This window comes from Delphinapterus leucas, chromosome 3 (genome assembly GCF_059928025.1).
Source record: "Delphinapterus leucas isolate spDelLeu-1000000601 "Yukka" chromosome 3, BTC_Dleu_Yukka2, whole genome shotgun sequence".
Lineage (NCBI taxonomy): Eukaryota > Metazoa > Chordata > Mammalia > Artiodactyla > Monodontidae > Delphinapterus > Delphinapterus leucas.
Genome location: NC_143131.1, coordinates 45452476 through 45479486, shown reverse-complemented (window position 1 = coordinate 45479486; position 27011 = coordinate 45452476). Strand labels below are relative to the sequence as shown.

The 27011-nt window shown below is 42.9% G+C and overlaps 2 protein-coding genes across 2 annotated transcripts in view; one reads left to right on the top strand and one right to left on the bottom strand.

Annotated features, from left to right (window-relative positions):
• Nucleotides 1-14632, bottom strand: part of MAP3K1 (mitogen-activated protein kinase kinase kinase 1) — an 81704-nt gene extending 67072 nt beyond the window's left edge. The window contains exon 1 of the mRNA XM_022597257.3: nucleotides 14136-14632. Coding sequence (XP_022452965.1) covers nucleotides 14136-14617 — 482 coding nt within the window. The 5' untranslated portion in view covers nucleotides 14618-14632. The remainder of the gene's footprint in view (nucleotides 1-14135) is intronic.
• A 103-nt stretch (nucleotides 14633-14735) lies between these two features.
• On the top strand, nucleotides 14736-21470 carry LOC149749554 (uncharacterized). Its single transcript, XM_089908877.1, has 2 exons — nucleotides 14736-16703; nucleotides 17360-21470. The coding sequence occupies exon 1, from the start codon at nucleotides 15059-15061 to the stop codon at nucleotides 15524-15526; it is 468 nt and encodes a 155-aa protein (XP_089765003.1). The 5' UTR covers nucleotides 14736-15058; the 3' UTR covers nucleotides 15527-16703; nucleotides 17360-21470.
• Nucleotides 21471-27011: the final 5541 nt, after the last annotated feature.

The following is a 27011-nucleotide window of genomic DNA, read 5'->3' as shown; positions in this document are numbered from 1 at the left end:
AAGGGAACCGTGGGTCTCTTTACCTCATCCTCATCTGTACAGTCAAGGTTTAAGCAGTGAGTCTTCATAGTTACTTGCACTTATAGACAGTTAATTTTTACTGAGTGCTTTTCTGGGTTAAGAACCGGACTTCATTATCCTGTCTAATCACCCCCACTCACCCCATTTTCAAGATGAGAAATGTGAGTTTCAGAGAAGTTAAGGGACTTCTTTGGAGTCCAGCGACAGTAAGTGCCTAAGAGGACCTGACTCGTCGGGTCCAGCATCCTCATCACTACCCTGTGCTGCCCCTGAAATGTAATCGTGCAGTTCCAAAACACATTCATGACCAGAGTGGATGGAATGCATTTGCCTGATTACATTTCCCAATCTGTGAGCCTCTGAAACTATGGGAAGCTATTGGAAATGCAAGAGCCACACAGCTCCCAGACTGTGATCTCAGACTCAGACTGTCTTGCACCAGCTTTGATGTAACTCCCCCTCTGGGCCTCCTGACCGACTTCCTAGGGCACTGTAGTTACTTACCGAACTACAAAGGCTTTTTATTTTGTCCCAAGCACGGCGATCTAAGGATTGCCCAGTGGCGGCAATGAGGAGGCAGGGAGCTCTGCATGGTTCTCTGGCCAGAGCCAGGAACCCTATCCCAGGCTTGGCTGCTGAGCCTTGTCTGCACCCTGCTCCCACCCAGACAGGGCTACCTGAACTACACTCACAGTTCTCCATATCAGCGCGCAAGCCTACCATGGACTTCCGGGCCTGTGTGTGTTCTCCACACAACCCCACCCGCAGGCCACAGTCTCCCTCCAAGTCCCTTTCACTTGTTTAACTCCTCGGCATTCTTCACGACTTGGTGGACCTCCCATTTCCCAGAAAACCCTCCCTATACCCTCCTCATTCCCATCTGTCACCAGGCAGTCTGTTACCTTGTTAAACTCCTTCATGGGCTTCCCCACTGCTGGGTCCCCAGCACCTTGGAGCCTGGCTCACGGCAGTCACTCCAAGAGTGTTCATGAAGGCATGACCCTGCCCGTGTCAGGAGCAATGACAGCACTGACCACGGGCATTCATCCTGGCATGTTTACTACTCTGCCCTTTCGTTCTTCTAGAAAGAGCACCCACAGACCAGACAAAAAGATTTGGAATGACCCTACATCTGATGTGCTTGTTTTCCTATAACTTATCAGCTCCCCGGCACCTTGCCCATGGAGGCTGGGCAGCTGATATAAACCTTGTGATGGATGTGCCTAGGCCACAATCAAGCTCTGTGCTTGAAGCATTTGAGCATATTTGTTCTCTGACTTGAGATGGTCTTGGATTATTCTGGATGACAGCAATACAGTCGTCCCCCAGTAGCCACGGGACACTGGTTCCAGGACCCCTGCGGATACCAAAATCCACAGAGGCTCAAGCCCTTATACTGTAAAACTGTTTAGTACAGTCGGCTCTCGGTGCCTGCGAGCTCTGCAGCCTCAGATATGGAGGGCTGACTGTACACTGCTTGGCACCAAAATATGTTCCTGAGACTGTACCTCTGAAATTTTAACACAAATTAACAGAAAAATCTGATTCACTTTACAATAATGTATAATTTAAAAAGAACTTTTCGTAAACACTTGTTCAGTCAGACATGACTATGTATGCAATGACAGAGGAAAAACTAAAAAGTTTTAAAAGTGGGATATCTAACTCAGATACCAAGGAACTTTAAATCAAAGAGTTCAGCAAAATTCACAATACAGTACTGACTTCTGTAAATAGACACATTTATATTTAGTAGGATACCAATAATTCTTTATTGCAGAGGGAATAAAAACATATTAAAAAGTATCTCACAGCGGAGACAAAATGAGTGTTCCAGACAGAAGAAACAACATTTAGCACATTGAAAGAAAAGAAGAGTTAGCCGGGGAAACAAAAATGTGAACATAGCACTGAATGACTGGAGCAGGGAGTTCTGGAAGGGGGAGCTGAGAGGGGAGCAGAGCCAATTACCAGAGCTTCTGAACTACACTAAGGAGTCTGGACTTTATTCTCAGGATGAAGAAAAGTTGTTGGTTTTTTTTCTTCCTCTGAATTCGTTTATCTAAAGATAGAACACAGCCATTTGAAAGTGTGGAACACAATATCAACACAGAATAAAGTTGGGGAATTAAATTGAATTGTTACATTTCCTTTACATGAATAAGTATCTTAAAAGAAACAATTGTAGATTTTAAGATTTATTAAGACACTAATGACACAAGTAACTAACAGTATCTAAGTTGAGTGATACTGCTTGATTTTCAGGTTGGAAGATTATAATAACCTATATATTTCAATTAGATGGCAGCAAATACAAAAGCATCTTTTTAACTGTATAGTATACTGTAAGCAGGAGTTCATTCTACAGCATTTCATCATTCTCCTGGCCTCAGTTTGTGTGTAGAAGGCATGCTGAACACCAGCAATTCAAATCACATAAATTATCCACCACTCACAAGGTGCAAAATCTATTATGCATATATTGGAAAAGAAATTATTTTTGAATGCCAGAAAAAGTGCCAATTATTTCTGATGGACTTGGGATTTCCCAGCTTTACCACTGATTAGCTATCTGAGCTGTTTAAGCCTGTGTTTCAGTTTCCTCATTTTTAAAATGAGAAGACTAGATTAGATTTTTGTCTACTGAAGTGTCAAGATCAGACTTGCATCATAGAAGCCTCACTCTACCTGCAGTGTAGAGAAACGACTGAGAAGAACATGTCCAAAAGCCAGAGGCTAGTTAGGAAGAAGGTTTGCAAGAACTGGGACAAGGCGACAGAGGCCTGACCCTGGGTTAGCAGCTGCGTGGGTGATTCCAGGGCTAGCAGACAACTGGCAATAGAACTAGACGCTGACTGGAAGCTGAGGGTGAGAAAGCCAGAGGAGTAAGAGCACGGTGATGAGGGAGATGGTGACAGGAATTACCAACGGCACCGCAAAGGACCAGGAGATCTGAAGGGGAAGACAGAGAGGCTGCGGAAGACAGGGATTCAATTCGGACACTGCGCCGGCTGCAGTGCCTGGCAGAGCTGTACCTCCTGGTGAAGCTATCCCAGAGGCTCTGTCATTGAAGCCAAGATATTTTAGGCACCAAAATATTAATAAGAACGATTCAGCAAAGATACAGCTAATAGTCTTCTGATAGATCTTCTTCTCTCTAGTCAATGACATTCTTTTAGAATCTTCGTACAAAACTTGAAATGTGGTTATATAGGAATTTAGGCCCTTGGTGCAAGAATAAGATCTAAAGAAATGTATTTGGGAACTTTGAAATATTTGAAAATTTAGTATATGATAAAGGGGAAACTTTTAATCAATAAGCAGTGCTGGGACACCTAGCCAATCATTTGGAGAAAATTAAGTTAGGGCCCTGTGTCACCCCTTAAACTTCATACAGATAAGAGATTTTTTTTTAAAACCTAGAAAAATAGTATTAGAAAAGACTGGTGAATTTTTATAATCTTGCAGTAGGGAATAATAATAGCTATTACCTATACAGTGTTTGCCATGCATCAAGCACTGTTTTAAGAACTATACAAACACTTTGTCCTCACAACAACTCTGAAGTAGTATCTTCATTTTATAGTTGAGGAAACTTAGGTGCAAAGAAGTTAAGTAACTTCCCAGATACACTACTTGATAGTGGTGAAACTCTGACTAGAACTCAGGCATCTGTACTCTGAACCACTACACAGCCTACCCTCTCTAGAAGGCAAGGAATGGAGGGAGGGAGGGAGGGAGGAGGGGGGGAGGGAGGGAGGAGAGGGGGGAGGGAGGGAGGGAGGAGAGGGGGGAGGGAGGGAGGGAGGAGAGGGGGAGGGAGGGAGGGAGGAGAGGGGGAGGGAGGGAGGGAGGAGAGGAGGGGGAGGGAGGAAGGAAGGGAGGGAGGGAGGAGAGGGAGGGGAGGGAGGGAGGGAGGAGGTGGGGAGGGAGGAGGTGGGGAGGGAGGAGGTGGGGAGGGAGGAGGTGGGGAGGGAGGAGAGGAGGGGGAGGGAGGAAGGAAGGAAGGGATTGAAATTTGAAGGAATATTTAAAGCTTATTTATAGAAAAATACTATAATTGAAATTCATAACACAAAAGTAGAAGAAAACAATTCCAATAAATGTCAGAGCTAATATTCTAATATACAAAGGATGCTTAAAAATCAATAAGAGAAAACAAACAATTCTCTCCCATGTGTGAAAGGAAATACACAAAAGAAGTAGGAAATTGTTAATAAACACAAGTTGTACTATGATGCTAAAAAGCTAAGAAATGCAAATTAAAATAAGAAAACATCTTTCATCCACCACAATGGCAAAAACGAAAGATTGATAATATCCAACGCTGGCAAGAATGTGGGGCAATGCGCACTCTCACCATGAGAAAAATGTAAACTGGCAGTGTTTTACAGGGCAATTTGGCTATATGATAAAATTTTTAAATATACATGTCCTTTGACTCAGCAATTTCACTTCTGAATATTTATTTTACAAAATCAAATGCACAAACATATGAAAATGTAGGTACAATGGTAGTCACTACAGCTCGATATAACAACAAAACAATATAAATGTCTAAAAATAGGAAACTGGTTAATGAGACAGGCAAATGATAGAATGCTATGCAGTCATGGAAAATGACAGCTCTATGTTCATCATTAAGATAACGAACAAAATACTATTAAGAAAAAAGCAAACTATATAGCAGTCTACATAATACTGTTCTTTTGTTAAAAGATAAATAAATTAAAAAAATAAATTTTTCTGTTGCTTTCAAAAGGACTGTCTAGTCATTTTATTAATGAAGTTTAATTCTATAAATTCTGAATCCCAGAGAAATAAATCATAAGGACCTTGTATAACAGTGTGGAGGTGCCAGTGTACCAGAATAATTGAAATATATTTTCAAAATTCAAAATAAATTTATATTAAGACACTAAACCTTCTCCAGAAATATTAACATCTACATTAATATGTCACATCTTTTTTAAAATCTAAGGTTCAGTGAAAATAATTTGATTTATTACCCAAGAAGAATTTAAGAATACCAATAAAATCCAGACCATAAATAACAGGTAGAGCCAATTAATTATTTTGAAAGAGAAAAAAGGAATTGTGAAATGTCTTTTTCAAAACACTAAGCATCTTAAGAGCATGTGAACATCAAGAATCCTTTCACAAGTAGCCATCTTATTAAACCAAAGTCCTTGCAGTAATTAAATAACTTGGTCAACATTGCAAAGCTGGCGCTTACAGCCTGACTTCTCAAAGTCTAGCTAGGAGAAAGGGCAGTACATACTGGTGGTGGTGATTAACTATCAAGCATTTTTTAAAAATTGCAGGATATAAAATGACTCAGGCCAACAAATAAAGCAAAACGATTTTCCCACAAAGCCAATCCACAAGATATTTGTAATGAGCAGCATCCAATTTCATGTAATTCCAAACAGCACTGTTATTTGTTCAGCATCATCAATGCTACAGGACGACCCCTTCCAGATAATTTAGATGTTTACCACTCAGGATCAAAATACTTTCTAAAACTATAAACACAACAACCTTGCAATAATGAGCCACAGTAATCAGCATTACAAAAAACAAAGCCAATCATATAACCTTGATCACTCTCATTTTACAAATAAGGAAGCTGATGCCCAAAAAGTAATGTTGGAAAGTGCTGTGATTTAATAAATTTATAATCTTAGAGGCAATCCAGGTATGTGGAACCTAACGTTCAAACACCAGGTGGCCCCAACTGCAATGTTTTAATGTCCTCTTATCTCTCCCTTCCTCCTCCCTTCTCTCTCCTCACCTGTCAGGTCTTTGCTTATATGCTGCCTTCAGGGAACCTGTCTCTTGCTCACACTACTCGCCTTCTAATTGGCTGCTTTTAATTGCTGCATGTTAGGGACACCAAATGGACAAGACTGCAAGAATAATAACTTAAATAAATGTCAGTGAATTCTGAGTGAATGCCCTTGGAACTCTTCTAAGTGTAAAATCAAAGAACTTCAAAGTGCAGATTTTGTTACAGGCCCTTTGGCAGCTCAGAGCCTTTTTTACTTACTTCTTAGTGCTAAACCATGTTCTAGATAAGGGAGGCTGCCAGGCTTAGTTACCACCGGTAAATCGTTTTCTGTTACGTGGGTTCTTGGCTCCTGAAATCTCATATAGTACTTGTCTAGCAAACCTCTTCTTTAATGCAAATGTGAACTATTTATCCCAAGTTGAATTATTATCAATAACAAATTAAATTTTGGATGAAGCAGGGTTATTGGCACAAAAATCCTAAAAGTGGTACCCTAAGTTTAGATAACACTGAGAACTCAGAAGAAGGAATCATTATATTAATGCATAACACCTTCAGGTGTATATTTATTCATATATATGCACACACACATGAGCCCACACATATACTCTCTCTCTCAACTCCCTGGTAAGAGCAGGAGAACTAAATACACATAGCAAACACTTCTTCCTACAGCATATAATCATGCAATATAGCTATTTCCTCTGTACCACATTAAGCTGTCCTACTTCACCCGAGGCACTTGGTGTGTTTAATAGTCCAAATACGGCCTAATGAATCTATCACAAACCGACAAGGCTTTTTCCATTTAACCCCGTCTTAGCTAGGTCCCAGACTACATCTGACAAAGGGGAAGAACAGATAATCCATAGACTAGGTTGAACTTGCCATGTCATTATTACCCTCATCCATTTAGTCAACAAATATTTATCGAGGGTCTACTCTGTGCCAGGCATTTTGCTAGGTGCTGGGTTGCTACCAGCCAAAGGCTCTGCCCACTCAGATTTTACAGTCTTCCAGGGAAGGCAGCCATTCACCAAATGACATAACAAATATAAAATCACAACACTGACAGTAGGCACACTGAGCTACAAAGCCAGTCTGGGAGATCAGGGAAGGAAGGCTTCCCTGAGGAAGCATCAGTGAGCTAAGACCTGAACACTGAGGAGCTGGCTTGGGACTAGGCAAAGTGCTCCTGGCAGGGGGCGCATGCGGTGCGTGCAAAGGCCCTATGGCAGGAGGTGGTGTGCTGAGTCTGAGGAAGTTACGGCAATCCTGCAGAGAACAAGGGCGAGCAGGATCAGAGATGGGCCTGGAGAGGCAGGCACGGGCTAAACCAGGCAGGGACTCTGTGGGGCATAAAGACCAAGGATTCTGTGGTCTTTATCCAAATGGAAAGCATTTGAAAGTTTTAAAATTCAATTTAATTTACTTTTCTAGAGGAAAATTGTTATAATAAGATTTACATTGTAAAATGATCACTCTGGCCACGTAATATGGAGAACCAACTGGAAGAGAGAAAGTAGGGGAGAGTGAGCAAGTTAGAAGGCTACTTACTATTACATTAGTCCAAATGAGAGATCACGGAAGGTGGACTAGGGATGTGATAATAGATGAAATCACCTGAAGACCAGAAGTTGTCAAGGACAACCCTAGGTTCTGGTTCTGCCATTTCATGAGCAGGGAATGTATTAGTAGGACAAGGTACAGGGAAAATCCTAAATTTGGTTTTAGATATCTGAGTATGGATGTGTCATGTAGACAGGTGTGGCACTTAGGAGAGATCATGGCTAGGAAAATAAACTCTGCAATCATTCATGAATGGCCAAAAATTGATCTAAATGCATTAATGAGCCTGGGGTGGGGGTGGAAGACAGGGAATGACAGAAGGCCTGGGCCTGAGTATGTTCTAATATTAATGTTCAAGAAGATGAGGAGAAGCCATTCAGGAAGGGTTGCCACAGAGTTAAGAAGAAAATCAGCAGGGCTTACCTATCAGCCCAAATAACTAGACACTCAAATACCAGAAACTCAATTTTCTCAATATCTGACAGTTTATACATGGCTCCAATTATTTTGTAACTACACTTAGTTATTGAACTAATTACTGTTTGGTTTACAGTATATAAAATTGGTCATTATTATTAACTACTGCTTGCTAAATACCAACTACTACTACAAAATACCAAGCAATGCACAAAAACTCATAAGAAATAGTTCCTGCCTTCAAAACCTGCCTCAAGCTAGATTATGATTAAAATCACATCACATCACAGTAAGTCATGAGTTAGTGTATCTTCTTATACACTTATGTAAAAATAACCACTTTGGGAAAACGAATTCATCCTAACACTCATGTGCATCCACTATTCATGGGTGCTAGACATTAGCCTAGGTGCTGAGCAATGACAAAGAATAAGACAGAGCTCCTTGTCTGTCAGCAGTTGACATTTAGTATTCAGAATGCTGTAAGACCAGTCTGAAGATTTTTTGATGCTATATCAGTCAAACGGCTATTCAGCAATAAAGAAAGGTAATAATCACATCTTATCTGTCAAGAGTACCACCTCCGCCCACCGCCCAGTATCTACCCTCTCCTTGCTCCGCATATACTCGTCATCATCACGCTTACATGTGATAAACTTAGTAAACACACTAACTACAGCGCTGTGTGAGCTCCAGGCACTTCCTCCAGTCTTCAAGAAGTCTGACTGTCTCATTAATAATTCCCAGGTGACAGACTGTACTTACAGAAACACACGCTTGGTGGGTCTTAAGAACTTGAAGAGTTCTTGGCAGTCTACAACATCTCAATCTATTAAACCAAAACTAACCAGACTAGTATTTCAAAGGACTCGATCACTAACAGTACAGAGCTCCTCTCCATACCAAACATACCTAAACCAACCATGATATGTCATAGAGTAAATGAAGACAAGGATATCTTCTTGATTATCTTACATCCTAGAGCATATTTTACATTTCCCAATGTTGTTTTCTTAACTAGCAGAGTTGCTGTTACTAATAATAAAGTCTGAATTGTAAAGCCAGCATTGGTAGATACTCGGTTTCTTGCTCCTATACCCCCATTTTAATTTTCTCTTTCAAGAAAGAAAAAAATCATGTCTGAACTTGCAGTTCCATACATATACCTCCTAAGAGTAGGCAGAAATAGTTTGAAACTAATCTGTATCTGAATTCCTGTTGCCATTGCTGTGGAAATGGAAAAGCTACAGCATATATCTGTCCTAAGAAAAGGTAAAGAGACCAAAGGGAAAGAGCAAAAACGAGCAGACCAAATGTACAAGCAGAAAGCAGAACAAAGCTACCACCCTTAACTACAAACCTAGAAGGTCAATTAATTCCTCAGAAAGTTAGTGAGGTACTACTGTATTCACTGAAGGAATACAGTGTGGAATGTCATGGGTGAGATTCATAGCACTACTCTTTAATCTGGATGCCCCTCTCTATTCCTCTCTCTCTTACAATGCTTAACATGGTAGTGTGAAACATGTTCATGCTACAATCTGCCAACAGAAACAGAGGCTGTGCGTTGATGATATTTTTCTCTACCACCCAGAACATCACCTTGCAGAGGTTCATAAATGTTGGATGCATGAAATCTAAAACAAGTACAAAGGGATAGGGTCTGGCTATACTGCAACAGCTTGTCTCCATGTGTGATGATTAAAAATAAATGTGATATTATTTCAGCTTCTTTATTTCCTTCCACTTACGATGTAAACAGCACAAATCAAGGAACCTAAAAAACACTCAACACTAATCAATTATTCTCCCTGCCTAACATGATAAGGTGATCTAAGCACAGCTTACTTGTATTACATGGATGAGGCCAGGTTACAGAAAGCTATGCATTACATACACATCAGGAGACAAATGTATTAGCAACGGCACTGGGTAGAAACCTATCAATTGCTTATTGACTCTTGAAGAACAGCTTTCTCCTTCAAAATCATTAGTTAATCTGATTATTAACTTGAAAAAGAAAATGGAGACGTTAGAGAGTGGTGAAAAGAAATGGACTGTGGAGTGGGACTAACTTGGGTTTGAATCCTAGCCTGTCTTCTAGTTGTGTGATAATGGGGCTTTAGCATTGCACATGAGTTTCCACCTCTTGAAAACAGAAACTACAATGCACTGGAAGGCTGCAGCGATGATGAAATGAGATAATATATATAACTTGCCTGACACACAGAAGGCAAAAAAAGTGACTATATAAAAGGTATCTAAATACATCTCTATGCTCAATGAACATGTTTAGCCACAGCAAAAAACCTCTTATATTCTTGCAATAAGAACACCCAACTCATCTCACTGCTTTGCAATGAGCATTTGTAAATGAACATTTAATTCTGTTCCTGATTATTTCCTTCGTGTTTAAAAATGTTCTTAAATTATTTCTTAAAAACAACTTGGGTTGATTCCTAATACTGCACATTTCCTCACATTAATCTTTTACCCGTTTACATTCTAAAGTAGCTCTAATTTTTGACTCAGGACATAAAAGGAGGCCAAGACTGAAGAAAACAACCAAGTCTAAGGAACATACTTGGTATATCTGATATAGCAAGGCATTTCAAGGTTAGAAGTGCAATATACTGCAGCTCTTAAGTAGCCTCTGGAGACTATTACTTTTCCATGCCACGTTCTCCTATTGCCTTCTTCATAAAGAAATAACTCTCAACCCAAGAAAATTGGGTACAAAATGCAAAAGTTGTGCCTTCTAACTCAGAGCACTTCTGAATGCCCTACATTTTTCCTCAGGGGAATCCACTCCCCATTAACTGCCTTGTCACCCCATCATTTCTTCTTCTGGAATGCTCACAGCAACTGTCAAGGGCTGATCAGCAGACAGCCTAGGCAAGCTGTAGCTGGTTCTTCTGTTCTTGTTGAAAGCAAAGAACACTCCTTTCATTCCATATTTTGGAATCTTTATGTCAATAAGTCCGCGACCATTTCTAAAACATGCAACATATGCTTGAGGTGCTACAGGAGATGTGAAAGAATATAAATGAACAGAGCTACTTCCTGTTTTTTGTATCTAACAAAATGGAGTTATTATAGTGTATTGGGGATAATATATTAAGGAATGTTGGTTAACCAGTCACCCTTGCCAAAATCAGATATGAAAAGACAACAAAAGTTGGCAACAATTCTAGTTCTGATATTTCTTTTCAGAATTATATTTAATAAGGTTAGTCTTTGAAGAATGCATTAATTTCCTTACCTAATTTAAAACAGAACTTGGAGACAATTCATAATTACAAAACTTACAAATTCATGTAAGACTAACTTATGTAACTACCTCTATTGTTTTATAAAATCACCAACTTAACTTTTTTAAAAACTTATTTTTAGGTAATAATGTTCCTATACCTCCTCTAGTAAAAATTCACTAAGTTATATTTATAGTCTAGCAGCTTCTAAAAGGAAGTGAAAGCTGAGGGCTCTATGAGGATATAAAAGCAGCCTATGAAATAGCTTTAGTTTTACACAAAAACTAACATTAACAAGTACAGCATATCTTGTTCTTTCATGGGGCCAGCAAATTGATAGTTGTTTTTTTTTTAAGTTACAAAAATAGAATGGAGTAATTATATCTACCAACTCACAATAATAGCCTGTTCAATGGAGAGTAACACTGTAATTTCTCTTCAAAGACCGTAAATAGGAAGAAAATGCCCCTAATTCTGTAATATAAGGAAAAATCCCAAACCCTTGGGCGCCACTTACAGGCAAAAAACTTCCACTGATTTCAGTTACTAACTTGTAAAAGAGGGATGTACTTAAAATCTTCTGTTTTAATATGAGTGTTCTTTATATAACTTATACTACAAAAATGTATTTTCTACAATTTAAATTTCTACATCCGAAGATCAAAAACTGGAGGAAATTATGAAATTAAAAATCTCACAGAATTCTCTTTAAAAGAATACAATAAGTCTTTAAACAGAAGGGGTCTCCAGACCTATAGTACCACTGAAACAAAAATATTTCAAAATCTCAATGTTAGATTTTCCTCCTGAAAGTATGAATGCAACTACTGTCAAAAAACAAAAGTTCAACTGAGATTTTACTAACTGCTTACAATCAAAGTGTTTATACTAATAGAATCAAATGAATTTCAACCCCATTAACAAGGAAATTGTAAAAAAAAAAAAATCACTATTTCAAGAGGAGAGGGAATCAACATTTTACTATCAATGAAATGTTTAGGTATAAGATTTGGGATGAACAAACAGCATTCTGGCTAGTGACATTCATCTTAAAAAATGATTATGCTGATTAGCCCATAATTTCATATACTGTGCAATTATTATCCACCCCTTAAACAAAGAGGGGGGAAAAAACCTAGGTTACAAAATGCAAAAATTAAGCATGGATTACTCAGTACCTGAATTCTATCTGCTTACACCTTCATCCTCTTATTTTGTGTGGAGACAACACTAAACAACATCTATATGTTGATTTTACAGTAGTTCCTCTTCTGCTATATTCAGTAGCTCATTAAGATGACTAGAATGCTGACACTTGCTAAACTACTGTATCCAAAAATTCGGTCTCATGAGAACAGACAAAATTAATCTCTCAAATTTTGGGTTTAATATTTCTATCTGGAGCTCACTTGTAGTAACAATTGCCTACAACGAATTATCCTAGTCAAGTTTTAATCCAATCTTCCCAGGAGCAGTGGTGTAGAGGAATAACCCTGTAAGACTAAGTTACATGGACAAGAGCACACAGAAAACTACCACAGTCACAAATCTTTCCTATCAATACTGCCATGGCACAGTGCTGACCATATTTTTAGTTGGTTTTTTTTTGTGGGGGGGGGGGTTTGAGGCGGGGAGAGGGAAACGGGCAACTTCCAAGGAATCAACGAACTGTGGTTTTAAACAATCAAGTTACCCCCAAAATCACTTTAGATAATTAACCAAAGCCAATGAGTCCTACTGTCAAATTCGTTTCACAAGGGAAACAAACCTAAGGCAGTCTTTAAAATACTCAGAATAAAGGTCAGGAAACCCTATAGGGAAACGGGTGACAATCACAAAAACATTTCCAGCAACTCAAAATACCTCTCAAACTTGTGCTTTGCATACACTAGTCAGATTCTTTTAAAAACAAGGATGATGGCTGACACAGTCAAAAGAACTTCCTTAAACATAAAAATTTCCAGTTGCCAAGAAGGGTCAGGCCAGGAACGGCTGGTCTGAGTTACCTTACAAACACCGTAGCGCACAGGCAGTACGGCTCTTACGGAGCCGGAGCCACAGCACTGTGTCCCCTGGAAGCCGGCAGTCAGCGGCGGCCCGCGCAGCTGCACGGAGCAGGAAGTACCGCACCCGCGCCGCGGTCCCCAACCACGCCGGAGAGGCTGCGGGGAGCAGTCACCACCGCTTTGAAACTGAATGGCTGACACATCCGGTCCTGGCTCTTACACCACTCCGCCAAATGCAAACCTCAAAGGCCAAATTCAAACTCCAAACAGAAGTCACTCAAGTCTTAGTGGTGCAGTCTTCATTCCCAAGGACATTGGGGGACGCAATCAGAAAACCCCACGTCCTAAAAGACCGCAAGCCCCCGAGCATTTGCAGCCGGTCAGCCCACACCGCTTTGACAGACGTTACGGAGCCGTCCACCCGGAGTCCCCTACGGCCCCGCTCCGGGCGCGCAGCCTTCGTCCCAGCCCGGCCCCCGGTACCTGCCGAGAGACTCTGCCTGTCACAGCCGCGGGGACCCCACTGCTTTCTCCGCCGCGCTCCGGCCCCCCCACCCCCGGCCTCGGGCAGGGCTCCTCACCTACCCCGCCCACCTACACCGCCCGCCCGCAAGGTCGGGCCTCACCCCGGCGCCCCCGAGGACTCTCGTCCGGGGTCGCCGCCGCTGCACGGCTGCCCGCCTCCCAACCCGACCCGGAGAGCAACGCCAGGGTGCCGCTCCGGGGCTCCTCGGAGAGCTCCGATTCCGGGAGCCCCCAAAAGCCAGCACGGGCCCCCACACCTTATCTCAACTGGTACCCGCAGCGCGGCTCGCACGCCTGTCACATGTCTGCAAACAATAACAAACTCTCCCGCATGTCCCCGCCCCGGGCCCCCGTCCCGTCCCGTACCCCAGGCCAGGTCCGGGGCGCCGCCCGACGCCGGAAGGGTCAAAGCGGGTGCCCGAGGGCTCCCGGCGAGCGGCGTGCAGCCTCGCTGCGCGGAGCCCCGGGACGCCCTGCGCAGTGCCCGGGGTTCATTCATTGCCCTCGCCCGCCCGCCCCCGAAGTCCCCATCGCGCCCCCGGCCGCGCTGCTCACCCGGCTGGGGCCGCCGCAAGAGGCGGCTCGGCGGCGGGCGTCCGCTTCTCCCCGGGCTCGGCCCCCGCGGGGCTCGGGGCGCCGCTGTCCGGTGCGGCCGCTGGTTCTGTAGGGTGGGCGCCGCTGCGGCTCGCGGCTCCGTGGGGCGGCGGCACCACCACAGGCTGGAAACCGCTCCCGCCAGCGGCCGCGTCCGCGGGCTCCGGCGACGGGGAAGTGGAGGAGGACGGCGGCGAGGCGGTGAGGAAAAGCGGCGGCTCGGGCAGCTGGTCCAGCTCCACACTCCGCACTTTGCGCAGCTGCCGCCGCCGCCAGTCCGCCCGTTCGCGGCCCCCACTGCCCGCCTCCCGCAGCAGCCCCGCGGCTGCCGTGGGCGTGCTGCTCGCCTTGAGGGCCCCTCCGCCACCGCCCGCTTCGGGGCTCGCCGCCCCGGCGCCCGGGAATCCCGAGGACGAGGCGCGATTCCCCGTCGCCGCCGCCATTTTCTCTCGCGGGCTACATTCGCTCGGCCCCTGCGAGGGAGGGAGGGGGCGGGGAGAGTGCAGGGGGCGGGCGGACGGGCGGGCGCTGCGCCTCTAGCGTAAGGCCGCCTGCGCCAACTGCGTGAGCGCGGCCCTCTGGGCGCCCGGCAGGGACTGACGCGCGGGCGCGCGGGGTTCGGTGGAGGGAGGACAGCCGGCCGCAGGTTGGTGAGGGGCCGGTTGTGCGCTCCGTCCTGCGCGCCGGCCAGCAAGGTGGGCTCCGAGGTGGCCGCCGTGGGGGCGCGCTGCGGTTTGCGCGCCGCACCCGCCGCGCCGCCAGGTAGTCCCGGGCTGCACCGGCGAGAGGAGGAGCTTCGGTGGAGGAGCGCCGCTTCCTCTCCGCCGCAATCTCGGCCCGGCTGGACCGGGGCTCGCCTCACGGGAGCCGCAGTTCGAACTTCGATGTATGGGGCGTTGAAGGGGACGCAGGCGAGAGGGTCTGCAGTCTGTCATTCGCATTGCCCGTTGCAGTGGGCGTCGGGGAACCCGGGCGCGGACCAACCCACCCCCGACCCCGCCTCCATTCCGTACGGGGCGCGCAGGTGGCGCCCAGGGCTGTCGCCTGCTGCAAAGCGAAAGAAACCCAACGTTCAGCGGCCCTGGTGCCGTGCACCAAAAAAAACAAGTTTTATAAAAGCTTTCCTCATCTTTTGCCCACCCCCCCACCCCCCAAATCATGCTACAAATAAAAGTTTCCTGGAATATCTTGTTCAAAACCTGAAGTCACCGATTGGGACATTCTTCTCACCCTCTATCCCGCCCCCGGCTAGAGGGAGACAGGAGCGGGCGGCGGGGGTCCGGGGGATCTCTATAGATTTCTATTTTTTCCTCCGGTGTCTTTGGGGAAGGCAGCGATATACAGGACCATAGAGAGCACGTTTGGGGAAGGAACCAGGAAGTGTGTGATATTGTCATCCTCGGACAGGTTCTGGCCCTCCCCGAATCCTATGCCTTTAGCTGCACGTCCCTCTTCCCAGCAGGGTCGGGCCGCCGTCCGGGTTCTTTCCGCCCCCGCCCCTGCAGTGCCGGAGCTGCCTAAAGCGGAGTTCCGAACCCTTCCAGTCCCTGGGGGCGTCTGGCGATAAGGTGCTTTGGAATGGAAAAAGCACCATTTACATGTTAATGATTTTCGACCTTTCTTCAGGCTTCCGTGTCGCGTTTATTTCTCCCCTCCCTTCTCTTCCTCCAGCCGGTTTGTCTGTGATGAGAAATCTCCCACAACCCGGGAGCAGAGTCCCTAGATTTATTTTGTGAAACAGGAATTAAGGCGGGGGCTGGGTTGGGGGGGGAGGCAGGGGGCTCCTCAGGAACAGAAAGGAGAGCGGTATCCTGTCAGTATTCATATATTTCGACAGGAGTCTAAACTGTCTACAAAATAATTCCTTTGATTTTTTTGGAAATAGATAAAATGAAAACCTCCTTCCTGGCTATAAATGGTAACTGAGGAGGATGGTGATATCCGAGGGATTTTTAAAGCGGGTTCAGATTTCATATTAGCTCAGTGTTTTGAGTACTGCAACATCTGCCATAAGATAGTTTTAGATAATTACATCCAATGGCACAAATTTTGAAACTTTAGATAAATCTGTTAAAAGTTTAAGTTTACATTTAGGCTATAATTATACACTCTTTTAACGGTAGCCAAGTGTATCATCCAAAGAAAACAGTAGTTATTTCCCAGGTCTTCCCGGATTGCCACACCCACCAAATCCTACACTGGAAAGGATAAACTTTTTTCTTTCCTATTTAGATCAGAAAACCTTTAAATTTGCACACACATATTTAGGTGACTGTAAATGAGAAAAGTAAGTAGACGCCTTCAGCTTTTCAAAATTGTTCCGGTTTTGAAGTTTGGCCAGAGTAGAAAAGTGGAAATGGAATTCCAGCAAAACATTTACTTTTGCCTCTTCATTTGTACAGTGATGAAAATGGAACCAAGTGAGAGGAGCACCAAATACAACACTATCAACTAGCCACAGTTCTCTGACCTCCATCCATCACACCACCATGGAGAAACCTTAAGTGCTGGTCTTTCATCTAGCTTTTGGTACTTTGAGTCATTTTCCCCTTAATCTTTTTTTTTTTTTTTTGCGGTACGTGGGCCTCTCACTGTTGTGGCCTCTCCTGTTGCGGAGCACAGGCTCCAGACACGCAGGCTCAGTGGCCATGGCTCACGGGCCCAGCCGCTCTGCGGCATGTGGGATCTTCCCGGACCGGGGCATCAGCAGGCGGACTCTAAACCACTGCGCCACCAGGGAAGCCCAATCTTTTTTAAAAAATTTATTTATTTATTTCTGGCTATGTTGGGTCTTAGTTGCTGCGAGCGGGCTTTCTCTAGCTGTGGCGAGTGGGGGCTACTCTTCGGTGCGGTGCGCGGGCTTCTCATTGTGGCGGCTTCTCTTGTTGCGGAGCACGAGCTCTAGGTGCACGGGCTTCAGTAGTTGTGGCACTCGGGCTCAGTAGTTGTGGCTCGCAGGCTCTAGAGCGCAGGCTCAGTAGTTGTGGCGCCCGGGCTTAGTTGCTCCGCGGCATGTGGGATCTTCCCGGACCAGGGCTCGAGCCGGTGTCCCTTGCATTGGCAGGCGGATTGTTAACCACTGGGACACAAGGGAAGCCCTTCCCCTTAATCTTTTATGTAAATATTAATGTTGTCGTCATGCATCTCTACACCGACAAACTTTTTTTTTTTTTTTTTTTTTGCAGTACGCGGGCCTCTCACTGTTGTGGCCTCTCCCATTGCGGAGCACAGGCTCCGGACTCGCAGGCTCAGCGGCCATGGCCCCCGGGCCCAGCCGCTCCGCGGCATGTGGGATCTTCCCAGACCGGGCACGAACCCGTGTCCCCTGCATCAGCAGGCGGACTCTCAACCACTGCGGCCACCAGGGAAGCCCCAGACATTTTTTTAAGGTAGAAAAATAATCAAAGGACGTGCTTGACTGAAAAGGGTGTTCTTCCTCTGCCATATGTTGATACAACGTATTTTTGAAGAGATTTTAACCCATCGAATTGCTACCATAGTTTTTGCAGCTTAAGCATGGTTAAGATTCTAGTTCTAGTTTGGTGCCGTAGGAGCCTGCTTTATATTAATGCATAAAGGCATATGTCAAATTGCCTTAATTTGATTTCTTTAATGACATAATGGTGTCTCTTCCAAGGTTGCTTGTACACTGAAAATTCCAGTTCCTATTTCCAAGCTCTTTATTTCTATCCTCACTCAGATACAAATGTTGCAGTGATTTCATTTTCTTTGTTTCTATCCTCACTCAGGTACACATGTTGCAGTGATTTCATTTATGCCATGACAGCTATGGTAACCTTTACGCCAGTGCTTTACAGATCACTGCTTCCACATAGTGCTTCTGGGATCCCTAAGTCACACTTCAGTTCCTACATCACATTCATTTGGAGGATCCAGTTTAATATTGGTGCATTTCCTCATCGTGCATAAACATCACTGATATTAGAATGAATGGAGTTAATATGCACTGGCAGAAATATTTCAGCCCATGTATCATTCATCATGTATTTATTAAACACCTATTATGCACATGCAAGAAGTTTTCTTCTTCTCTGGGGATATTGTTGGTTGTTTTTCATATTTATAAAAGTAAATAAATAAAACATTCCCATCTGCAAGTATTTTTATTAGTGGGTATTTATCAGGCTGACTCTGATAGAATTTCAGATCATCAGTGTGCGTGGTTTCACTTCTCTGTGAGATCTATGTCTTAGGTAGACAGAGAGAGTAAGAAGATAACCTTGAGAACAGAGTAAAAGCTGGTGTCCTATCAGAGTTATCAATATTATTATGGAATACTTGCAGGAGAATTGGGGCTGGAACTTGGTTTCTCTGTGCTCTTTCCAGACACCATAATTCCCAGGTAGTTCCAGATGTCCTAAGTCAGGAAATCTTGTCATTTATGGGATAGTTGTCCCTCTACAAGTACACTGTAGGTGACATTATAGTAAAAAGTTTCTAAACAAGCCTCCACTTAGCTGCCTCATCCAGTAACAGATACCTGTCGTTCCTGGTGTAGTGTGCAGCAGGCAGAGGGATGCCACAGCACAATGAATGCTCATGACACCTGCACACCAGGAGAGTTATGGACCCCAAGAGAATCCATCATATTTTTTCACAAATCTGACTATACCTGTTATAACTATCCTTATGGAATTTAATTAAATACTATTAAACATGAGTATGTAAGTGCAAAATGAAAGTTGTTCCAATGAAAACTAAGTTAAATGCTTTGAAAGAATGAATGAAGGTGAGACACAGAAGAATCTCTGTCACATTAGTTGTGGGTATGATGATTGTGAAAGATTGGGGAAAGAAGCATTCAAATCTGTAAGAACTTTGCACGTATCTATCAGTTTTCACTTTGCTTGAAAGAGATTAAAAGTGAAAATTGTCAATGAGATATGGGAGAAAGATACATAGGGCTCTGAATAGTGGACCCACACTCAAAAGACCAAGGCCCTACAGCCAAATACTTGTTAAAACCCCCCAACTATACAAAACAAAACCCTGTTATTTATGTTTTAGGCTAAAAGAAAATATTTTATATTATATATACATATATGCATATATATGAGATTCCTTTTTATTAACCAGCCATCTAAACATTTTGCATGTATTTACTTGTATTTAAAATCAGAAACTAATTTTATGGTAAATAATGAAAGCCAGTTGAATTGGGATTTTTATATTTAAAAATACAACTACAATTAATGAAGTTTCATTTATCTCACAGTTAGCAAAATTCTGCTTACCTTTACAACTCTGCACTGACTCTTTGAATTCTTTGCATGAGCCCTGTTGCTTGCTTTTTTTTTTTGATGTATGATGAGATATTCTTTTTCCATTTAACTTTTGTGGCTTAATCATGACCATCATTTTTTCAAAAAAATATTTGAAGACTTCCTGTGTTTCCCCAAGGTCCTCCTGTAATATTCAGTTTCTTTCTTTGAATCAGTGTCCTTGTTGGTTTTCTCTTCCTTTGTGGTCCATTGATCCAACTCTGCTAAATCCTATGCTGACAAGACTTTACATGTAATCTGGGAAGTTTAGTACCACTTCCTGTGGCTTAGTCAACTTCTGCATCTTTTGCAACATTTGTACCTTCAGTTTGCAATCGATGTGCATTGTTTTGGGGTCCAAACTGCTAAAGATGTATACAAAATTGGCATCCACTAGAACAGTGCCGCCTGATAAACTATAACGCAAGCTACAAATGCAAGGCACATATGTAATTAAAAATTTTCTAGTAGCCACATTAAAAAAAACTAAAAAGAAACAAGTGAAATTAATTTCAATAATATATTTTATTTTACACAATATATCCAAAATATTACTATTTCAATATGTAATCAACATTGTAAAATATTATAATGAGATCTTTTACCATTTCTTTTTGTACTAGATCTTTGAAATCTGGTGTGTTTTACTCTTCAGAACATCTTGAACATAATTTGAGCCACATTTCAGGTGCTCAAAAGGGCACATGTAGATAGTGGCCAGTGTTATCAGACAGCATAGCCCTAGAGCCGTTGTACCTAAGACTTAGGAGTTTCATGGCCCATTAAATGTCTGGTTAGGCCAGATTAGTGTATAATTTTAAATATCCACATTTATATGTTCAGGAAATAAAGAATCACAATAGATATAAATTGGTAACATATAACTAATATATTAGTTAACTAAGTATATTAGTCTTTAACTAAGACTAAGTATAGTCTTAGTTATAACTAAGTATATTAATCTTTCTACTTCCAGCAGCTAAACTTTCAAACAAATTTCAGGCACCATTGTCAGCTATCTTTCCAAACTACGGTTCTGATTCTGTCCCATCTCCTCGAACTCTTTAGTGGTTCTACATTACATACAGTATAGGGTCCAAATTCCTTCTTTCATTCATTCAGTGAGTATTAAATGCATTAGCTCCTATGTGCTGGGCACCATGCAAGGCCGAGGGATGTCACAGAGATCAGAGTAGACCTACCATCTGCCCTTATCACACTCCCAGTCTACCACGTCCCTCTGCCTCCACCATTGACTGTTCAGTTCTCAACACAGCTCACCCTGTCCTGCACCTGGGCTCCAGCCACAGATTAGGAACAGATCATGCTCTCTTTCCTCCATGCTTTCACCCATGAGCCCTCTTCTTCTGAAAACACTTCCTTATATCCACCCCACCCCCAAAGTCTGGACACCACTACCCCTGGGCCTGGCCCATTCCTAACATTTGGAGGGCCAGGGTGAGTACACATGAAGGCCCCATACAACATTTTAAATTAGTTAAAAGTCAAATTGTAAACCAACAGTAAATAAAATATGTTCTAGGCTCCTACCTGGATATATATAAAGACAAATTTGAATGTTACATGTAAAGTTGTGATTTTTATATGACTGGCAACAAAATATTAAAGACAATTGTATTTATATCTGGTGTTCCATTGATGGGCTGAGAGTGTTTGGATGAGGACTAAAATAAAGACATACATTAACTTCCTACTTTTATTTCAACAAAATTACTAATTATGTTGTTATAATTGGGATTTTCACATAATTGGCATTTGATCACTTGAGACAATCCAATTATCTGTTATTATTAAAAGGCAAAATTCTATTTTAAACTACAAATTTGATGAATATCAAAATGTTAAATAAAAATTATTCAAATAAAGCTGAGTCTTTAACTCTGAAAATTTAATTAAATGTCATCAAATATTTTATTAGGATAAAACTGTTTGCAGTCCTAGCATTCAACATCCATAGTTGCCAATGTAAGGAATAGCAACATACTTCACATGTTTTATTTATACCTCCATAAATACAAGTCTAAGTCATACATATTGCTTAATACTGCAAAATTTTTCTCAGCATTTGTGAGCAACTGTTGTGAATACTGGCCTAATGGGTGACTAGCTCAGGACCTATGAAATAGGTCAAAAAGAGAAGCAAGGGCTTCCCTTGTGGCGCAGTGGTTGAGAGTCCGCCTGCCGATGCAGAAGACACGGGTTCCTGCCCCGGTCCGGGAGGATCCCGCATGCCGCGGAGCGGCTGGGCCCGTGAGCCGTGGCCGCTGAGCCTGCGCATCCGGAGCCTGTGCTCCGCAACGGGAGAGGCCACAACAGTGAGAGGCCCGCGTACCGCAAAAAAAAAAAAAAAGAGAAGCAAGAACAGGAGCACTCCGACGAAGAGGATATGACACGTTGTTATACAGGAATCTATTGCATTCCTGTTATCAGAGGGGCAGATTTGACAAGTTAGCTTATCTCTTCTCTTACTGAACACTTCAACTAGTGAAATTCTCCCCGACTGCAAATCAATGTTGATGTCCAACATCGGCAGGAGCACAGCCACAGACCTTCTCGACACGTCAAGGTCATGGGACAAGACATGTGAAGCAGTGTTTCCCTGGGGCCTGAAAGGCACTGGTCTCTAGAGCAGATGTTTAGGGTTATGGGTCGTGCTAAGCCGGCACTGCACACCAGATCTGAGTGACCAGGGTAGCTGTGTGTTCTTTAATACATTTGTTTTTCCAGATTTGTGATGCATGGTGCACTGTATTCTCTTGCCCAGGTCTGAGGGAGGTACTGCTAAGCACCTGCTAATGAGCAGGCCCTGTTCCAGGTGCTGGGAGTAGAGAAAGTGAGACGATGCCCTTTCCCTCAGAGAACTTCCAGAGGCTGCCCTTGTGGGAGAGCCACTTTTGTCCGTGTCTGCATTTTCCACCAGCTCATGAGACCCTGGAGAGAGGAACCATCTCCTCTTCATCATCCTTGCCTCCCCAGAGCCCCTAGCTCAGTGCCTTTCATGTAGTTGATGCTCAATTAAAAGGAGTTGACTCCAGTTGTTACAAAACACAAACTGTCCAAGACTCCTTAGGATTTGAGCTTCAATCACAACATTCCATCCCTAATGGGGGAAAAGTTCTCTTTCCTTAAAAGAATATGAATGCATCTGCAAATATAATTTTGCACTTTCTTTAGAAGAAGGTGAGAATTTATTTCTATATGCATTCTAATTGTCTCTTATTGGGGATAATTGAGAGGGAGGGAGGGAGAGAGAGAAGGAGGGACATAAGGAGAGAAGGGAGAGACAGAGAGAAAATGAGAGAGAACTGAGGAGTGGGAATCTAAAATGCAGAAGAAGAGAATGGCAGAAAAGGAGCCATATCTGTAACACATGAAACAAATCTGAAAGTTTGTAGGAACAGGATCCTAGAAAGTTTATAGTTATAAATGATTTATTGAGCATTTACTATATGCCAGTATGGTGATAAGTGCTTCATATATGTTAACTTATTTAATCTACACAATAACCCTATGAAGTAGGCACTATCATCATTTGCATTTTCCAGATGAAACTGAACCACAGAGAGGTTAAGCAACTTAACCAAGGTTACTCAGCCAGGAAGTGGTGGAGGTGGGGTTTGAACTTATATGCTCTGGCTGCACAGCCTGTTCTTCAAATCTTAAAAATGCAATATATATCCATTATAGATATTGGATATATATACTAATATAACATATTAAATATATTTGTTGATTTTCACTGGTTAGATATCATTCTCTTAGTGACCATAAAAATATTCATGAGATCTTTCAGAGTTCTTGCCTCAGTGAGAATGGGGAATTTTTATTCCCCAATGATTTAAGCATCTCAAGTGAAAATTTTACCATGGGGATCTTTACTAACACATCCCTTTGAATGGGAAAAAGGATATTATACTCTGTATTATTTTTTAACCCAAAGTTCCAAGCTGTTTCAAATCTTATATTTGAAAAAAATCATTGTCTATCAAACATAAAAATTACCTTTGAATTACTATAGATCTTTAAATTTATTATACAAAGAAATGGAAATTAATATCTAGCCTAAATATTCTCTGGAAAGATGTGTTAGAGACAGTTAGCTGCCCACCAAATTCCCTCTCTCCATCCATTACCATATAGTTGTAGTTGGGAAGCAGCTACCCAGCCAGAGACTACGTTTCCTAGCCTGCCTTGCAGCTAGGTATGGCCATGCAACTTGTTCTCACCAATAGGATATGCGCCATGGCACTGTCTGGATACAGATGACTATAATGCCCCATGGGGTGGCAGAGCCACAGAATAAAAGGGTCCCCAAATGATTAGGTAGAGGACAGCCCCATTAGACAACCTCCTGAACTCCTTCCCAGGGGAAAAAAAAATCTATTTTGCTGACCAAGGAATAGAATTCTAGTGTACTTGTTTAGATCTATTTGTTATAGCAGTTTAATCTACCCTAAGTAACACAGTATAATTTTCTTTGTTCACTAATGCATTGTAATACTTACAGCTTTCTATAGGAGAAGCAGCATGCCATAGAGACAAGAGGGCTCTAGTATTAGCCAGGTCTCTGTTTGAATCTCTGCTCTTCCATTATTAGCTGTGTGACCTTTGGCAAGCTGTACACACTTTAGTCATCATCAATACGGGGCTATACTGTTGGAACCTCGCCCTTTTCCTCTCACCCTTACCACTACTTTGGAACATAGCAGCCAGATTGCCATGCTGGCCACTGCATCTCTCTGGCCTCTGAAGCTCACTTTGCTGACCATGTGGCCAGCTGGAAGTGGACCCCAATTTTCAATCCTGAGTGGTCCTTAACCAATGTTGGAAGTTGCAGTGGTATACTACTACAGGTGGTTTGCACCAACTTATGAGAACCTGGAATGCACATGTCTTCCCAACTCCAAGTTCAGTGATGTCACGTTGACAGCTTAAAATTGGCCATGATGGGAGTATTTACACCACAGGAATAAACAAATGCTACAAATCAAAACTCTCCCACCCTCTCCCAGAGCTGTTTGTTAAACATTGACCAACATACCAGCTTTCTTACCCTCGATGTGGGATAACCCAGGAGTGTGTTCTACAATGATTTCTCGATTTTTTCCCAGCAAGACTAAGCTCCAGTTACTCATAGTAGTAGCCAGCTTGGAAATAAACCTTTATTAGCTGCCTTCCCTGTATCACTTCTTCACTACTCTGCCTTCACCTCCCAAACAACTATTTGCATTAGAATCTTGTCTCAAGGTCTGCTTTTATGGGAACTCAGACTAGGGCAGGGTCTAGCAATGAAGCTGAAATCATGCAAAGTACATAGCACTTAGTAGGTGCACCGCAAATATTACCTCTTCCCTGTGCTGAAATACTATATGGCTAAAGCAAACTCAGCAGAGTTATTATAGGTTAGTTAACCATAATAGGAATTGAAAGTATGCATTAAAAACTCAATTGCCCAAATACATGAATCACTTCCAATGACTTTTTAAAACTTTCATTATTTTAAATAGAGTTTTACCATAATAAATAAAAATTACACATATGAAAATTCAAGGTAAATCTCTAATACATCCAAAGAGACAAAGTTCACTCTGGAATCTAGTCTTGCGAGATACAGATCTCCAGTTTCCCTTTACATTGCTGGTAGCTATAGGCTTCTAATAAATTTAAGGCCTCTGACCTCTAATTGATCTTGATGTTTCCTTAGCAATTGTCAGTTTCATTTTATTTTGTTTTTTATTTTACATATTTGTGTTGACCTCATATTTTTATGTCAACTTGGAACAGTGATGTATGCCGGGATCCCAGTATCCTAGTAATAAATCACAATTTTGGAGCCACCGGAAAGCTCTTTCATGAGGTCACTGTTACAAAGTTGCTTACAAAGATATAACCTCTCTGGATATTTTTCTTTAAAAATAGTCCTTTGTGGTGTCTTTATGGTGAAAGTATGAATAACATTTCTTATTTCAAAATAAATGGGGTCTTGGGACTTCCCTGGTGGCACAGTGGTTAAGAATCCACCTGCCAATGCAGGGGACATGGGTTCGATCCCTGCTCCGGGAAGATCCCACATGCTGCAGAGCAACTAAGCCCATGCGCCACGACTACTGAGCCTGCGCTCTAGAGCCCGAGAGCCACAACTACTGAAGCCCGCATGCCTCAAGCCCATGCTCCACAACAAGAGAAGCCACTGCAATGAGAAGCCCACGCACCACAACGAAGAGTAGCCCCTGCTCGCCACAACTAGAGAAAGCCCATGTGCAGTAACGAAGACCCAACACAGCCAAATAAATGAATAAATAAATTAATTAATTAAAAGAAAAACAAAAGAACAAAAGTAAATGGGGTCCTAACAGATACCAGAACTGAGGATGTTTTAGAAAAGCCAAATGATCAGTTTCCGAGGAGAGGGCATTATGATTTAGTAGGAAAAGTGCCAAACCAAGAGCCATGAGTCCCAAGTTGTTGCTACCTCTGTCTGTGTCATATAGGGTGAGTCGTTCAGGCACTTCCCTTCCCTGGGTCTTAGTGCCTCCATTTTCAAAGTAAGGATCCTGAACCAGAGGACATTTAACATCTATTGCAGCTCTAACATTTTATGAAAGTCTAACACATATAGACAAAAGCTCCAATTCAAATTAAGTAGTTATCATTTGCTGGTCCTCTTTTAACATTTCAAGGGCTATAAGGCAGTAAGAAAAGACTTCTGGTCATGTTGTTTCCTTGCTATTGCCTTTGTTATATCAATGATTATGTGAAAATCAGAAAGTACTACCCTGATGGGGAGGGAGGGAGGAAACAAAGTGTTTTTCCTTAGGGTTTTAATGTTAGACGAAATGACTGATTCTTGATTGTGGTTCACTTGCTGAATTTTAAACACATGTTTTATGTTTAACTTACTGTTAATCAGACATGCAAATTAAAACAGTGAGATTTCCTATCAGCTAGACAATATTTAAAAACGTAGCTAGTGCCTGCTGTGGCTGAGGACAAGAAGAACCAGTCATCAGTGGTAAGATTTAATCTGTACCTGTGTTAGCTGAGTTCCCCCCAGAAAGTAGAGCCTGAGACAGGGGAACAGGAGTAGGGGAGTAAAAAGTGAGAGAAAAACCAGTCCAGGGGACCCTTTTCCAGCTGGTCACCACCCTTGTGGACAATCAGGGCTGGATTCTTCCAGGACCTACTGAGGAGCTATGTAGATCTGGCCTCCCAATTGCCCTCTTAAAGAATGGGAGAGGGGAGGGGACCATTTCCCCACAAGCTCCTGTCCTCATTGGACAAGGGTTGTACCAGGAGATGTCAGCCTTTCACATTCCAAGGTTTGCGCAAGTGCCAAAGCTGATCAGGGTCCCACAGGCACCCTCCACACAGCCTAAGAAACCTGGAGCAGAGGTTAGAGACGAGGTGAGGCTGGAGTGAGGTGCTGTCAGGCTGCAGACAGCTGCACCAAGCTGCAGCAATAGTGGAAGTAAACGGTGGGCTGAGATGTGAGGTGGGCACAAGAGGCATCCAATATAGTCCCATAGTTGAAGGC

What these genes read in the sequence shown, in the direction of transcription:
- LOC149749554 (XM_089908877.1), top strand. Translation starts at nt 15,059, where the DNA reads ATGTATGGGGCGTTGAAGGGGACGCAGGCGAGAGGGTCTGCAGTCTGT.